The sequence below is a fragment of the Branchiostoma floridae genome, chromosome 16 (assembly GCF_000003815.2).
Source record: "Branchiostoma floridae strain S238N-H82 chromosome 16, Bfl_VNyyK, whole genome shotgun sequence".
NCBI lineage: Eukaryota > Metazoa > Chordata > Leptocardii > Amphioxiformes > Branchiostomatidae > Branchiostoma > Branchiostoma floridae.
In genome coordinates, this window is record NC_049994.1 from 19,011,459 (window position 1) to 19,025,598 (window position 14,140).

A 14,140-nucleotide genomic window follows, 5' to 3' on the forward strand; every position below is an offset into this window, starting at 1 on the left:
CATCATCATATATAGTGTGTATATAGGGAAGTATTTAGCGGAGATGATTTAGAATAGAAGGGTCTGTTTTATCAGGCTTCTTGACAAAGACAGCCCTTCTCAGCTTATAATTATTCATCCGGAGATGACGTCATCACCTGCAGTGGAACAAAGATAACCAGAGTTCCACGACCCCATACCTTAGCCAAATAGTTTTAAACTGCACACACACACACGCACACGCACACACACACAAAGCCGCACACACATGTGAACAAACGCACACACACGTACATATGCAGACACACACAGACACACGCACGCGCATACACACTTATGTACATATGCACACACACACACACACACACGCGCACACACCACACACACGTGCATATGCACACACACACACACACACACATGCGAACAAACACTTATGTACATATGCACACACACACACACACACACACACAGACAACAATTTACAGTAACCCATGAAACGCAGTAATAACAGACACCCAGTTTGTGCGTTATGTTTTAATATAAAACTCACGCTTTTTAACATTTCAGTTTCTTGCTAACATGCATGCATATAATCAGACAAACCCTGCAGGCACATACAGTGTACCGTGTGCTCGTTGTTGTTAACACAGTTTTGCCAGCTTATCATGTATGGGATCTAGGGTGTCTGTGACTTACAATATTGCTGCTGCAACAGCTATGAAGTGAATTCTATATATCACTTACACTATATCTGAATATAATAATAACACATGCTCAGGTAATAATTACACGCAATCTAACAGAATTTCCTAATGATGCATAAGTTGACAGATATGAAGAAACAGTAGTTTACATGGAACAGCTGGATGTTTTCTTTGTCAGCAGACCTTGCCGTATGTAATAGCCACAGGCTGGTTAGGCAGCCCTGTCCGTACATGTATTCCTTCCAAGATGAACCAGTACATAGAATGTAAGTGAAGCTGTAACAGTTTGGCTCCAGGGTTGTGTTTGGGTGTGTTTACACAACGGATCGATACTTACAATAGAAATCTATTTGTGAAGTGACAGAAGATATGAATGGAACAAGAGTCTACAGATGGAAAACGCAGCATTTTAGCAAATATTCACAAGAAGGTCACTCTTTTTTTGGTTCTTAGGCCATAGCAAGTAAATTTTATGGATGACATCAGCGCGCGCATTAATTTTCGTCTGATTTCAGAAAAAAAAACGAGAATTTTTTTCTTCTGCAGGGATGGTCAACATGGCGATAAAGTACCAAAATGAGCAAAAATGTTGTGTTGTAGCCTGGTAATTGTACTAGTAGAAGTGGCACTTGCGATGTACCCGGGACTGTAGTCGTAGAAAACAAACTTACTGGAGAGTTGTAAAAGTGACACCAATATGGATGCCATGAGTGTGGTTACCAACTTTGATGGTGATGCCAGTCTACCACACTAGTGTCACTTTTAGCACACCAGTACATGTCTTGAATACAGGAATGAATGCCTTGTCGGCTCTTCTACCATGTTTTGTCCCTTTAATTGTTGTTACAACATTCATCACAACTTCATGGTGCCTATTTTTGAAAATGTAGCCATCTTGTTTTTTTTCACCCATCTTGTTTTTTTTTCGCCCTATCGCATTATTTTTGCAGTCTGCAGAGGATGTCATCCATAAAATTTACTTGCTGTGGCCTTATCTATGTTTGGGGTCTTCCCCAGGACACACTGAAAACGCCTTAAGGCTGCATGCTTTTCATATGTAGATAAATAAATAGGTTTAAATAAGTTAAAAATAGTAGAAATTTTGTTTTTACGGTAAGACCAAAAAAGCAAAATCTTTAATGTACTGTAAATACATTTAAGTTCGTGGGGATTTGATTTCGCGTTGCGGGAAAAGGGACTTCTCGAGGTGGTTTTAACTTCGCGGTAGCACCATGCACTGTAGTCTCTTACTACCAAGGAAAAATGTTCGCGGTGGTTTTAAATTCGCGGTGAATTCGAAGTGGCCACCGTGAAAACCGCGAACATTAAACCACCGCGAACATTTCTGCATTTACAGTAAACAGTTATTGACATTGGGATGCACATTTTAGCACATCATTCCAAATTTATGACACTTATAAATGCCACACATAAGATTCACACTCTGGTTCCCCCATTTTTTCTGGTACCAAAAAAAACCCTGGCAGAATGTAATCACACTGTAAGCTTTTCTATGAGTTTTGTTTGGTCTGTTGTTCTCACATTTTTATTACCTATTGTTATCCAATTCATTTGAGACACACATACCATTTAAAGAAATGGTCACAAAATTTACTTCAAGCATTTTCTGAATCTTCTTAATCTTACATTGAGTACCTTTTAAGAAAATACAACATATTGTCTAAGTAATACTCCCTATAGGCTCATCACACATTCATATCATTGCTCATCTTCATCACTAATCCTTTGTTAACAATTGGGCAGCTCTGTCTGTGCATATTGATCATTTAAAGCTACCATAAATGCACAGCAATAGACCTGGCTGTGATTGTGCTCAGGCGTGTTTTACGGAGCCCCTGAGTCTGAACACCGGGGTCCTCACAGCATAGGGGTCTAAATCACAGCAGGAGCATAGAGCCAAAATCATAGCATAGGGGACATAATTACAGTCTGAACACCGAGGTTCTCATTCGGAAGTTTCCAAAGCATAAGGCTCTAAAAGCCAAGTTTCCGCGGCGCAATATGCCACGTGCAGAGTGCCGAAGTCAATGGTCACAGTCGGGGCCACATCCTCTCTCAGAAATTTGTACAATTCATAATCCCCAAGACTCTTACTATTGCTTTCATTTTGGCAGGCAAATTTTGTCAAGTTTCCCCTTAGTAACAGTCCTGTTTTTAAGCCAACAATCGATCAAGTAACTATGAAAGTTCCAGGGTTTCTCCCCAGGAAGAAACAAGTCCCCGTGGGTTCAGAAACAGAATAGGGGACCCATATCACAGCACAGAGGTCCAAATCACAGCATTGGGGACCCAAATCACAGCACAGACGTCCAAATCACAGCATAGGGGCCGAAATCATAGCATAGGGAGGGGGGCAAAACTACCGCATAGGAGGGGGGGGGGGTCTAAATGGTTTCTAAATCACAGCATATGGGGCAGAATCACAGTATAGGGGGTCTAAATCACAGCATAGGGGGTCTGGATTACAGCATGGGGGGGTCCCAATCATAGCATATAGGGGCAAAATCACAGCATTTGGGTCTAAATCACAGCAAAGGCGGTCCAAATTACAGTATAGGGGTCCAAATGGCAGCATGGGGGGTCCAAATCGCAGTATTGGAGGTCCAAATGACAGCATGGGGGTCTAAACCCCAGTATAGGGGTCCAAATCACAACGTAGGGGTCCAAATCACAGCATAAGGGGTCCAAATCACAGCATAGAGTGTCAAAATTACAGCATAGGGGCCCCTATGCTCAGACTATGCTGAGAAAACTGGAACTCTCCCTTTACTTGCCCAGATACATGGTCATGGGCACGGCCACGGCAACGCTGATGACGTACAGGACAAGGCACAGCCTGTCTAGCACCTGGGTCAGCAAGGTGTAATCGGACACCTTCGGCTCGCCCTGCACCGCCTGCTCCTCAGCCATGCGGATCAGGTTACGCAGGCAAGAGGTCTGTTCCTCCAGGGCTGCCTCCAGGCGGGTGTGCTGGCGGGTTGTCTTGGAGACAGCGGCGGGAGTCTCCACGTCGGTCACCACCACGTCATCGGCAGGGACCACGCGGTTGGCCCGCTTAGGCCAGGCCAGCTTCCCGCCGGTCAGGCCAGCTTCTCCATCCCCGCTCGCAGCCTCCTTCTCTGTGAGGTCTCCGAGCAGCAGGAACCTGAACAAACAACAACAACAACAACAAAAATATTAGTCGATAAAATATGAATTAAAGCTGCCAATCAGATTGCAGTGCATCCAAAAGACGTTAAACTGCCCCGAAGGATGGTCACTTCGTTCTGAGCACAAGATCAATTGGGGAACTCAAACCAACCCGCTGGGAACAAATCTAGGGAACTAAGGTCAAGGAAACAATCCGTGATGTGGGCAGCTTCGCATGTAGATTTGCTTTTTAGTGTAACCCCAAAACATTGTTTTGAGTAGTACGTACTTTGCCATGTAGCGGAGAAAGAAAGTCTTCGCCATCGGAGACAGACTCCCCTCCTTGTCGTGGAGGCTGATGATGTACAAGGTGAAGAGGAGGAAAAGTCCCATCAGCGCCATGCACACGACGATCAGCGAGGCTGTAACATCACACGTGGGAAACAGTTACCGGAATGTTCCGTGGCATCTTTATGGGATTGGTCATTGGAAAATGGGGTTCTTGAATCACAACTTAAGTAGCATGTCCCTTACTCTTCCCAGATACTCAGAAAGGTAGCTGAGGAGTTACCGAAAGATCGGCCAGGTAAATTCCAGTTGTGATTCAAGAGCCTTAGTTTTCCAGTTTCTAGAATACTAAATGAATCTTAACAAAGGCTATTTTGTGTTTAAATGGTTTGAGTGAGGTAAGGACCAGTGGACAAAAGAAGAACAGGGAAATTTTTTTGTCCTCACCGAAATATGGCAGCGCTCCTTTCACAGGAAGTACCTCCGTGACAAACACGAGAGACACGACCATGGAGAGCTGGATGGTCACTCCGAAGGAGATCCGGTCTCCCTTGTCTATGGGCATGATGAAGGTGATGATCATCAGCACCGCCAGGATGGCACAGGGGGTAACAGTCGTGGCGATGTGGAACAGCGGGACCCTTTGCAGATAAACAGCGAAGCACGACTCCTTGCCGCCTTTAGCGAAGATCTTGTCCTTCCGAATCCTATTCGCCCTCGTCTTGTGGGGGAGACCAGACGTTGCAGGAACTCCCCCCTCCGCATTCTGTGTCCAACAGATGATTTTAAGCACATAGCCTAAGAATTCAATTTTCTTTTCTTTTTTCTTTTCTTTTTATTTCATGAGAAAGACACATAAGAAAAAAAAAAGAATAATGAACACCCCGCGACTCTGATGACAGCAATGCATAATAGTGAGTGATTATGACTGGCTTCATTATCGCGCCTTACTCTGCTTTACGCATACTTAAAGCATTTGTAAAGTTGGTGTTTTTTCAACATTGATCTTTACCTTTTACTTTAAGGTATTCACTTGTACTTAAGTCTTGGATTTCGTGCTACACTCGTGTTAAACTATTTGAGGTTAAGAAATAAATAAAAAAACAGATAACATGCATAGATATCACACGCATTCCGCAATAGTCTAAAAAAAGTCGAGTTTTTCATTGAACTGGCCTCGTAATGCTTCACTGATTGACTTAATCTCATTACATCAGATATCTGCAAAACTTACCGATGGTTTGCCCAATAGCAGAGGACACAGAGAAACAGATGTGGCATTCCATGGTGTCGGCAGGGAAGAAGAACGGGTCTGCATCGCAGATGGTGCTGGTCAGAGTCTCCACCCTCCATGTTACCGTACCATCAATGGTGATCAGGACCGGTACGTCCTTTGGAAGGCCTTGGTACAAAGGATCAGCACTGTGGATAAATCAACAAAGTGTCGTCATTTTTGTTTGACTAGTCATTATAGAATTTTTTCAACAACCACAGACTGTTTCTTTAGGTACAATGACGGATGGAAGGTTGCCTACAAGTACTTGAACTGCTCATTTTGTTGTGTTTTACTGAAGGTAAAATCCTGCAATTTGTGACCTGAGAAAAGCTTAAAGATTCTGTTTACAGAAAAAAACAAGTTTGCTACACGTATAAGAATTTAGTACTTCTGTTACCTGAACTGGGTTGTTAATTTTATTCATTACTGAATTTTTGTTGGGATCTACCTTTAAAAGCCCATTATTTGTCTACAATCTACCAGCATTCTTAATAAAGTTAAACAGCAATTTCCAAGACAAAAGTAGGCTAACCCGAATTTTCAACTGATCAACTCGTCTTTGTCACAGAATTGACAGATTTGGGTAAGTCATGTTTTTGTGTTGGAAATTGCAGTTTAACTTTATTTAGAATGACTTCTACGAACACAGATGAACTTCAAGTTAATTTACCAGCATGATGTAACTATTGAAAGAATTGTTTCCAAAATCGTCATAAATATTGTCCATGTTATTATATTGGGCGGAGATAAATTCCATTTAATATTTGACACAAGATTAATGCTTATGAAAGAAATGCTATAATTCAAGACCGTACACAACAACAAAGCATTTACTAACAAGCTTTCGACCACTCCTCTGGTCCTTATCAAGGTGAAATGACCCAAAGCCTATGTCACACATCCAGACCGAAAGTGTGACGTCAGCAAAGGGTCAAAGGTGCTTGGCAAATTTAGAAGGACCAGATTTGTGTACGGTCTTAAAGTTTAAAATTTCATTAATGCCGTTTTCCATCACAATGAACTTACATTAGAAGATAAATGCTTATGTCCGAAAATGAATACATATTTCTGCAAAATCAGATTTGACAATTTTAATCACATTAAAGAAGATACTACATACTTCATCTTCAGAGTAAATGCCGGAGTCCAGATGCTGCTGCCCCGCACGGTGAGATTCCGGATGTTCCCGTAGTACTCTGGCTCCCACTTCAGCCGGCTGTCCTGCCAGGTCTGAAAAATAACAAAATATATTTTCAGATTTATAAGAATAGAAAATCCCTTAAACATTTTAATGAGAAAACGACATGAATGGAACATTTTATGAAGTGCCTGTAGTTTACATAATTGGGTCAACTTACGAAGTCGATGGCAACAGAGGCAATCAGCAGCTCCTTCTTCTCGTCCTGTAATAAAAGTCATCGCCATGATTAGTTGCGTTTTGTTACATCCTTGGGTTGTCTATTTGCTGTAGACCAACAAAGATTTCAAGTGTGTTACGGGTGCTAAAACTTACCAAGTCGACGATCTGTTCCACAGAGCCATTGAAACGGATGACGGACCGAGAGCGCTTCGAAGTTTCAGTCAAAGTTTCAGTTTCCGTCATATTGTCAGTCTTAGCTTCAGTTTCAGTCATAGTGTCAATTTTCGAGCCAGTTTCAGCCAAAGTGTCAGTTTTAGATTCAGTTTCAGTCTCAGTTTCAGTCATAGTGTCAATTTTCGAGCCAGTTTCAGCCAAAGTGTCAGTCTTAGTTTCATTTTCAGTCTCAGTCTTACTGCCAGGTTCAGTCTCAGCCCCAGGCGCCTGGTTTGTGTTGTACACATCGAGTAGCTCCTTTTCCAGCCTAATCTGGAAATCCACTAAGAAAGGGAAAAGGACATGTCCATTTTTAGGATAACTTACACCCACAGAAGGTACTTTAGAATTTCAGAATGATCATGATCTATACTGATAGTCTGTCATTAACACGACTACAAGTTGATATTTGACAAGTTTTCTAATACTGTCTAGATTATATTCATTAAATTTCTATTCTATACTACCAAATACTATGTAGTCTACAACAATCACCTGAACAGCTGGGCTTGTCATACTGCCAGAGGCCTCCATCAGTGCACCTCACGTCGGTGGGAGCCCCAGGCTTTAGTGAGTACCCCACGTTGCAGGTGTACGCGACCCTATCCCCCACGTTGTAGTACCTTTTGAGAGGGGTTCTGTGGCCGTAGTTTGGAGGACCCAAGTCCTCGCAGAGAAAGAGATCTGGGGGTGATAGTAATACATCAGAAAAGGCAATAGTATACTAGAAAGGCCGACATTTGCTTAGGAGCAAATACAGCATATTTCAATCCATCCATCCCAATGCAAAAATGAACTGTTCCATATCAACCGTTTGCAGAAATTGATCTTTCCCAAAACATCATCCCACTCCAAGATGGATTTAAGAACATCCCCCCTCCCCAAATACACAAATGGACTCTTCCGGAACATCCCTGTCTACGCAAAATGGACTGGTCTATGTGACACATCTTCCATTCCTATTGCTAAAGCCACCCAACTATGGGAAACTGTTGTCAGCAGATGCCAAAAGCACAAACTTATTCATTTTTACAAAATGGTCAACGGTTTAACACCAGAATATCTACGTGAAAGTATTCCACCCAAGTCCTGTGACCGCACTACATACAGCCTTCGTGCTAATCAAAATTATATCCAAATTCCTTCTAGAACTGAGAAGTACAAAAGATCATTTTTACCATCCTCTGTTCATTTATGGAATCAATAACCGCTCACTACTAGAGCACTCACTTTCTAGTTTCAAAAAAGAGTTGGAGCCTTTTTACTATAGACCTCCTACCCACCTCCATTTCTCTCATGGTCCCAGATACCCATCAATCCACCTCACTAGACTTAGACTTAACTTCGGTCATTTGAATTTCCACCTGTTCCAACATAACTGTGTAAATAGTCCTATGTGTAAACGTAGTCACCCCAACGAGTCCACTATACATTACCTTCTACACTGTCCTTTATACAATAATGCAAGACTTGATATGTTGTCATCCTTAGCGGCTATGTTAATGCAGGGTATCTTATCATTCGACCCAAGACACACCACTGAAAATATTCTATGTTCAACCTTACTCAGGGGAAACCCAGTACTATCTACCATTCAGAACTGTCATTTATTTGATGTTGTATTTAGGTTCATCTAACAGACAGATCGTTTTAGCTGACCTATAACCTTATTTGATTATTTCTAAGTTTGTATATTAGCCAGATGTCACTTTGTTATTTGATTCCTTGTTTATCTTCATGCAGTTATGATTTGTGTTCAACTTTACTCGGGGGAAACCCACATTATCCACCATTCAGGACTGTCATTTATTTGATGTTGTATTTAAGTTCATCCAACAGACAGGTTGTTTCAGTTGACTTATAACCTTATTTGATTACTTCTAAATTTTCATACCAGCTACACGTCACTTTGTTATTTGATTTCTTGTTGTTTTATTTCATGTCATTATCATTATCTCTTGACTTTGTTATTTAGCGTTTTGTAGTCCTTTATATGTGTCCTTATTTTTGTTTATGTACATGAGGAGAAGACCTCGATAAGCAGGGTCTGCTTTCCGTCTCATCCTCTTTAAAGAAATGTGAAGAAAGAAATAAAAAAAAACACCCATATTCAAAATTCCAGATCAGTAGGCTATTTGATGCCACAGGAACCCAAAATATACATTTTTGGTTAAAAATGACAAAAAAATCCCGATTTTTGCCATTTATGTAATGTACACCATAAGTGTGAATGGAGTTCTGTGGATGGATAATGTACACACCCGCATACCAAAATCCAGATCGTTTGGTTTTAATACAAAGGCACAGGAACCAATAATATACTTTTTTAGTCTAAAAATGGCAAAAAATCCCAAAATTCAACAATTTTCAGTAACATATGCCAGGAGTGAAAATTAAGTGCTGTGGGCATATGCTCTGTACACCTTTATACCAAAATTCAGGTCATTTGGTTTCAATACAAGGGCATAGGAGCCAAAAATATACATTTTTGGTCAAAAATGGCCAAAAATCCCTCAAATTACTCATTTTTAAGTGGCGTATGCTAAAAGTGTCGATGGGGTCCTGTGGGCATATGTCCAATGCGCCTCTGAACCAAATGTCAGGTCAGTTGATTTCAATGCATAGGAGCCAAAAAATATACATTATTAGTCAAAAATGGCTGAAAACCCCAAAACAACTCATTTTTTAAGTGACTTATGCAAAAAGAATTGATGGGGTCCTGTGGACATATGTATGATACACCTATAGACCAAATGTCAGGTCATTAGGTTGTAATACCAGGGCACAGGGGCCCAAAATATATATATTTGGTCTAAAAATGACCAAAAACCCTAAATATCATAATTTCTAAGGTCTATATAAAAAAAAAGTGGAAAAAAATCCTGGGGGTATTTGCTATCTCTACCTCCATGCCCAATTTCAGGTCAATTGGCCCAAAAATGAAAAGGTTGAATCCATTTGAGGATTTGGCAGGAGAAGAAGAAGAAGAAGCACGACAAAAGACAATATATTGCAATCCATACAATGTATTTAATTATATTTCAATCCATACATAGTATGGATTGCAATATAATGTCTTTTACACATTGCTCAAGGATTGCCGGATTTGTATGAGACGAATAATCGACAAAAAAACAAGGGGCATAATAATCTTTATATAATGCTTGGCCAGACTTTCTTTACTCTCGCTTTATAAAACGGAACCAAAAGTATGGAAAAGACTCTAAGAGGAAAGTCTGTGGCTTTCCTACACAATTTTGGGGTTAAATGTTGTCTGATTTCAAATTTTCTCTTAGACCTTTAATTTTTTACCTTAACCCCTTGATAGATTTTAATTTTCAAGTCAAGTCTGACAGCCAAGAAATTGAAATGGGGAGGCCTAAGAAACATGACAAGGTTCAGAGGATGTCTCCCATCTTGACGATACAACTTACTGCACGGAATGACGTCACACTCCTCCTGGCTGCCATCTTCCGTCATACAAAATGGCTGTCCGAGTCCAGTAGGGTTGCGGCAGTAGTTGTTCTCCAGGTTAGCCCAGGGGTACTTGGTCGGGTAGAAACCAGCCTGCGCAGCGGACCACTTCACACAGTCTGCCCCGGATGTAGTTTTATTCCATGTACCGCGGTAGTTCATGCCACTACCATGGTAGCAAACTGGGAAGGAGAAATGGAATTGTATAAATGTTCAAATGATGCATTCCTGAATGTGTATCGTTAAAAGAATGTTCCTTTCTGCTCTGCGAAGTGATTATGCAGGAACTGGTAAAATCTGAGGGATTGAGTGACAATATCGAGCAATGTCAGTGAGTCCTTACTTTGGTTGTACTTCTTGTCTGGCTCCGGGTTCCAACAGGCGTGTGGTGGTGACGGAAACAGGTCACAGGTAGGGAACCGGTTCTTCGTCCGGTCATCAGCCATGTGGAGAACTTCCTCACACCACGAGTGGCACGGCAGCAGCTGTGTCCTACAAAACAGGCAGGTTTACAAACACCCTGACATTGTGAGGTTTTGTCACCACCCCCAACAATTACAGAAGTTTAAGACAGATTTAAAACAAACAAATACATGCAATTCAGCATTTTATTGCAATCTTGAGTATAAAGTGGTTGTCGTTCACTATTCGATCTTAGAAAAATCCAATGAATGAATTGAAATTGTCAAAATCATTGTCATTTTTTCTAGTGAGACGATACAGACTACTCACATGCACGAGGCCGTGTTGTCTCCATGTGAAGTGCAGAATGTGTTGTTCTCTTCGGAGACAGCACATCGCGGGAAGATGACCGTAGATGCGAATTCCCGGAACTCAGGATGCCGGCTCTCTGCGTGGCTGGTCGAACTGTCGAGCAGCTCCACGGCAGAGGAATTCTGTATCTCCTCAAACGTCGTCTGGCCCAGCTGATTCGGCAGCATCGCAAGTCTACCGCCGAGGCTGAGATCCACAGGAGTTGGCAGGCACACTGAAGATTAGAAAATTAAGAAATCGGCTTTGAACATCTACATACCAGTAACATAAGTATTAACTAGAGGCACTGATAAACAATACGGAAATAATAATTGATTAGGAAATCTACCAAACATGCAAATACATTATAGAAAATGTGCAAGAGAAATAATTTTGTATTGAACGAATCGTTCCCACAAAACCGACAGACCGTTGCCTGCAGCAACTATCTCTTTATTTTAGATCTGCTCTGAATTTTTTTCAGTTTTAATAAAAAACCACGACAGAACAGTTCTAAAAACTACTAGAGGTTAAAGGTTACAAAATAAACGAGAACAGGAAGGAAATGATGAATATCGGGTCCTTTGAATATGATTTCTCCCAGAAAATAAACATTTTTCGTACATATGCGGATCTAAGAACCGTGATACCTTACCGCAACCTTCCTCGTCACTCCCGTCTGTACAGTCCGCCCGCCCGTCACACCGCTGCCGCGCCAGGATGCAGGACTGTCCGTGTGCGCACTGGTGGTACCCCAGGGGGCAGTCGATTACTGTGGGAGAAATATTGTGTTAGTCCTTCAATCGGGCATGATAAAGTTCTGAGACAAGAATATCTTAAAACTGAAGTAAAACGGTGTATTACAGCACCGTTTGGGTTATACCGCCCCTTACTGGGTGGCATACCATACACTTTCTTCTAGCATGAGGACACTTATATTTTCAATGCTAAACTTTGATTCTGTGCATAATGGTTACAAATCTGTGGATACTTTTACCCTTCATCAGAATACAAACTGTTTATTTGCGCAGTTTTTGGACCAACCCAAAAAGGCTTGGATCTTCAGTCAAAACACAACATTTTTTTCCTAGGCCTAACTAAGCAGGTGACACACCATCATTCAGCTGACAGATGAAGTTGTGTGGAGTCGAGCAGGGCGCGTCGTTCCAGCCGGTACGGAAGTGGTTAGCGCAGACTTCTCCTTCCCCTTCATTGTCGGGTTCCCCCGGCTGCCACCCCCCATTCGGCCAGTCCGTGGCTGTGTTGTACGGAGTCCCATCTTGCCACATCCACCCTCCCTCGCCGCTCGGATGGCTCAGGCCAAACCAGAAAGGGGAGTTGGGATCCACGGTGTCCTTCAGGTCCCTCAAGAAGTCGTCCGCGTCTTCGTCCTTCGGCATGGCCAGAAGCCCCCGGTCCGCTGCACACACCTGCCTGGCCTGCTTGTAGGTTTTGCCTTGGTTGTACGCCTTGAAGCACGAACCCCCATGGGCAGAGTAGCCAGAAGGACAGCCTGCAAATAAACATGTTTCAATGACTGTACTCCATGAAAAAAATAGATGTATAAGCAGCATGCCAAGACAAGTCATACTCATTAACGGACATTTCAACAAAGATTAACTCTAACTCATCTCTAACTCATTTCTTGTAATTCTAAATAACCTGAAAGTTTGCATGTACATTAATGTTTATCTCTCTGGCTTATATGAATAATGAAGTGTACAAAAATTGTTCTAACTAAAATGTAGAGCAAGGTGTGAGAATTGAGTCCAGCGATTACCAGTAAAAGGTGTGATGGCCGGAGTCGTGGGTTCGGTGCTGGCTCCGACAGTCGTGGGTTTGGCGCTGGACGCGGCAGTCGTGGGTGCAGTGCTGAGCATCACAGTCGTGGGTTTGGTGCTGGACCCGACAGTCGTGGGTTCGGTGCTGGACACGACAGTCGTGGGTTCGGTGCTGGACACGACAGTCGTGGGTTCGGTGCTGGACACGACAGTCGTGGGTTCGGTGCTGGACGCGACAGTCGTAGGTTTGGTGCTGGACACGACAGTCGTGGGTTTGGTGCTGGACGCGACAGTCGTGGGTTCGGTGCTGGACACGACAGTCGTGGGTTCGTTGCTGGACATGACAGTCGTGGGTTCGGTGCTGGGCACGACAGTCGTGGGTTTGGTGCTGGACACGACAGTCGTGGGTTTGGTGGTGGGCACGACAGTCGTGGGTGATGTTGTCGTAGGTGTCACTGCTCGGTGAGGACAGAAAATAGAGCTGTTCCACTCAACTGCGAGTTTCCACTTGACTCATTTATACTCTGATTTGCATGATTTATGTCTAATGATGTTCACCTTTGTTTGAAATTCTGGCCGTTTAATACTATGGAATCATAGTAATTTCTTTGTACATACATACTATGTACATTGTATTTTGTACTTATAGTGGGAAGCTGTCAGGAGCTGTACTTACCAGTGGTTACGCCAGGAGGCGCTGCCGTGGACAGGTAGATGTGGTATGGGTCATCGAGACCATCCACCAGCACAGTCTTGGTCAAGTTGGACTTGGACAGCCTGGAGGTGTGAAACAAAACATATGTTTGTATACTTTTTTTAAACAGTGGCAGTTAATGATAATTCCTACTCTGTAACCTCGAATGAGGGGTTGGAACTTGGGAAGTCGCTAAAGGATGGACACAACACCGCCTTCCTGTCATCGGGATAGAAGACGACGGGGTTTGGCTTCAGGTCAGCTACCTGCTCCTGTAAAAAACTATTGCTACGAAAACAGAAGTAGAGCAGCTACGAAGCAGCCAGGACGAAAGTCGTCTCCCAGGAGAGACAGAAGGACGGACACCAGTGAAAGCCTCAGCGAGGAAGCTGATGCCCCGATGACCAGAGTCCTGACTGCGAAAACCGTCACCCGTATTGGGTACTGGAATATTAGAACTTTAAACCA

At 42.6% G+C, this 14,140-nt stretch overlaps 2 protein-coding genes across 2 annotated transcripts; both read right to left on the bottom strand.

The window, feature by feature from the left end:
- Positions 1–3,470: 3,470 nt before the first annotated feature.
- Positions 3,471–4,686, bottom strand: LOC118403071 (5-hydroxytryptamine receptor 3A-like). Its single transcript, XM_035801507.1, has 3 exons — positions 4,569–4,686; positions 4,123–4,255; positions 3,471–3,849 (listed from the first exon to the last, which is right to left on the bottom strand). The coding sequence occupies exons 1-3, from the start codon at positions 4,684–4,686 to the stop codon at positions 3,471–3,473; spliced, it is 630 nt and encodes a 209-aa protein (XP_035657400.1).
- Positions 4,687–4,731: 45 nt separating this feature from the next.
- On the bottom strand, positions 4,732–13,332 carry LOC118432742. The gene is made up of 12 exons (XM_035844351.1): positions 12,978–13,332; positions 12,312–12,710; positions 11,853–11,969; positions 11,177–11,432; positions 10,788–10,936; positions 10,405–10,626; positions 7,466–7,654; positions 6,911–7,254; positions 6,756–6,800; positions 6,518–6,627; positions 5,356–5,543; positions 4,732–4,887 (listed from the first exon to the last, which is right to left on the bottom strand). Exons 1-12 carry the CDS (start codon positions 13,318–13,320, stop codon positions 4,829–4,831), a joined length of 2,421 nt encoding a protein of 806 aa, XP_035700244.1. The 5' UTR covers positions 13,321–13,332; the 3' UTR covers positions 4,732–4,828.
- Positions 13,333–14,140: the final 808 nt, after the last annotated feature.

What these genes read in the sequence shown, in the direction of transcription:
- LOC118403071 (XM_035801507.1), bottom strand. Translation starts at nt 4,686, where the DNA reads ATGCCCATAGACAAGGGAGACCGGATCTCCTTCGGAGTGACCATCCAG. An exon ending in AGGAGCGCTGCCATATTTCG is followed by an intron (nt 4,256 to 4,568) that starts GTGAGGACAAAA and finishes GTGATGTTACAG; the next exon opens with CCTCGCTGATCGTCGTGTGC. An exon ending in TTTCTCCGCTACATGGCAAA is followed by an intron (nt 3,850 to 4,122) that starts GTACGTACTACT and finishes TTGTTTGTTCAG; the next exon opens with GTTCCTGCTGCTCGGAGACC.
- LOC118432742 (XM_035844351.1), bottom strand. Translation starts at nt 13,320, where the DNA reads ATGTCCAGCAACGAACCCACGACTGTCGTGTCCAGCACCGAACCCACG. An exon ending in GAGTGACGAGGAAGGTTGCG is followed by an intron (nt 11,433 to 11,852) that starts GTAAGGTATCAC and finishes TCTAATCTTCAG; the next exon opens with TGTGCCTGCCAACTCCTGTG. An exon ending in CCTCTGTTGCCATCGACTTC is followed by an intron (nt 6,628 to 6,755) that starts GTAAGTTGACCC and finishes GTTATTTTTCAG; the next exon opens with ACCTGGCAGGACAGCCGGCT.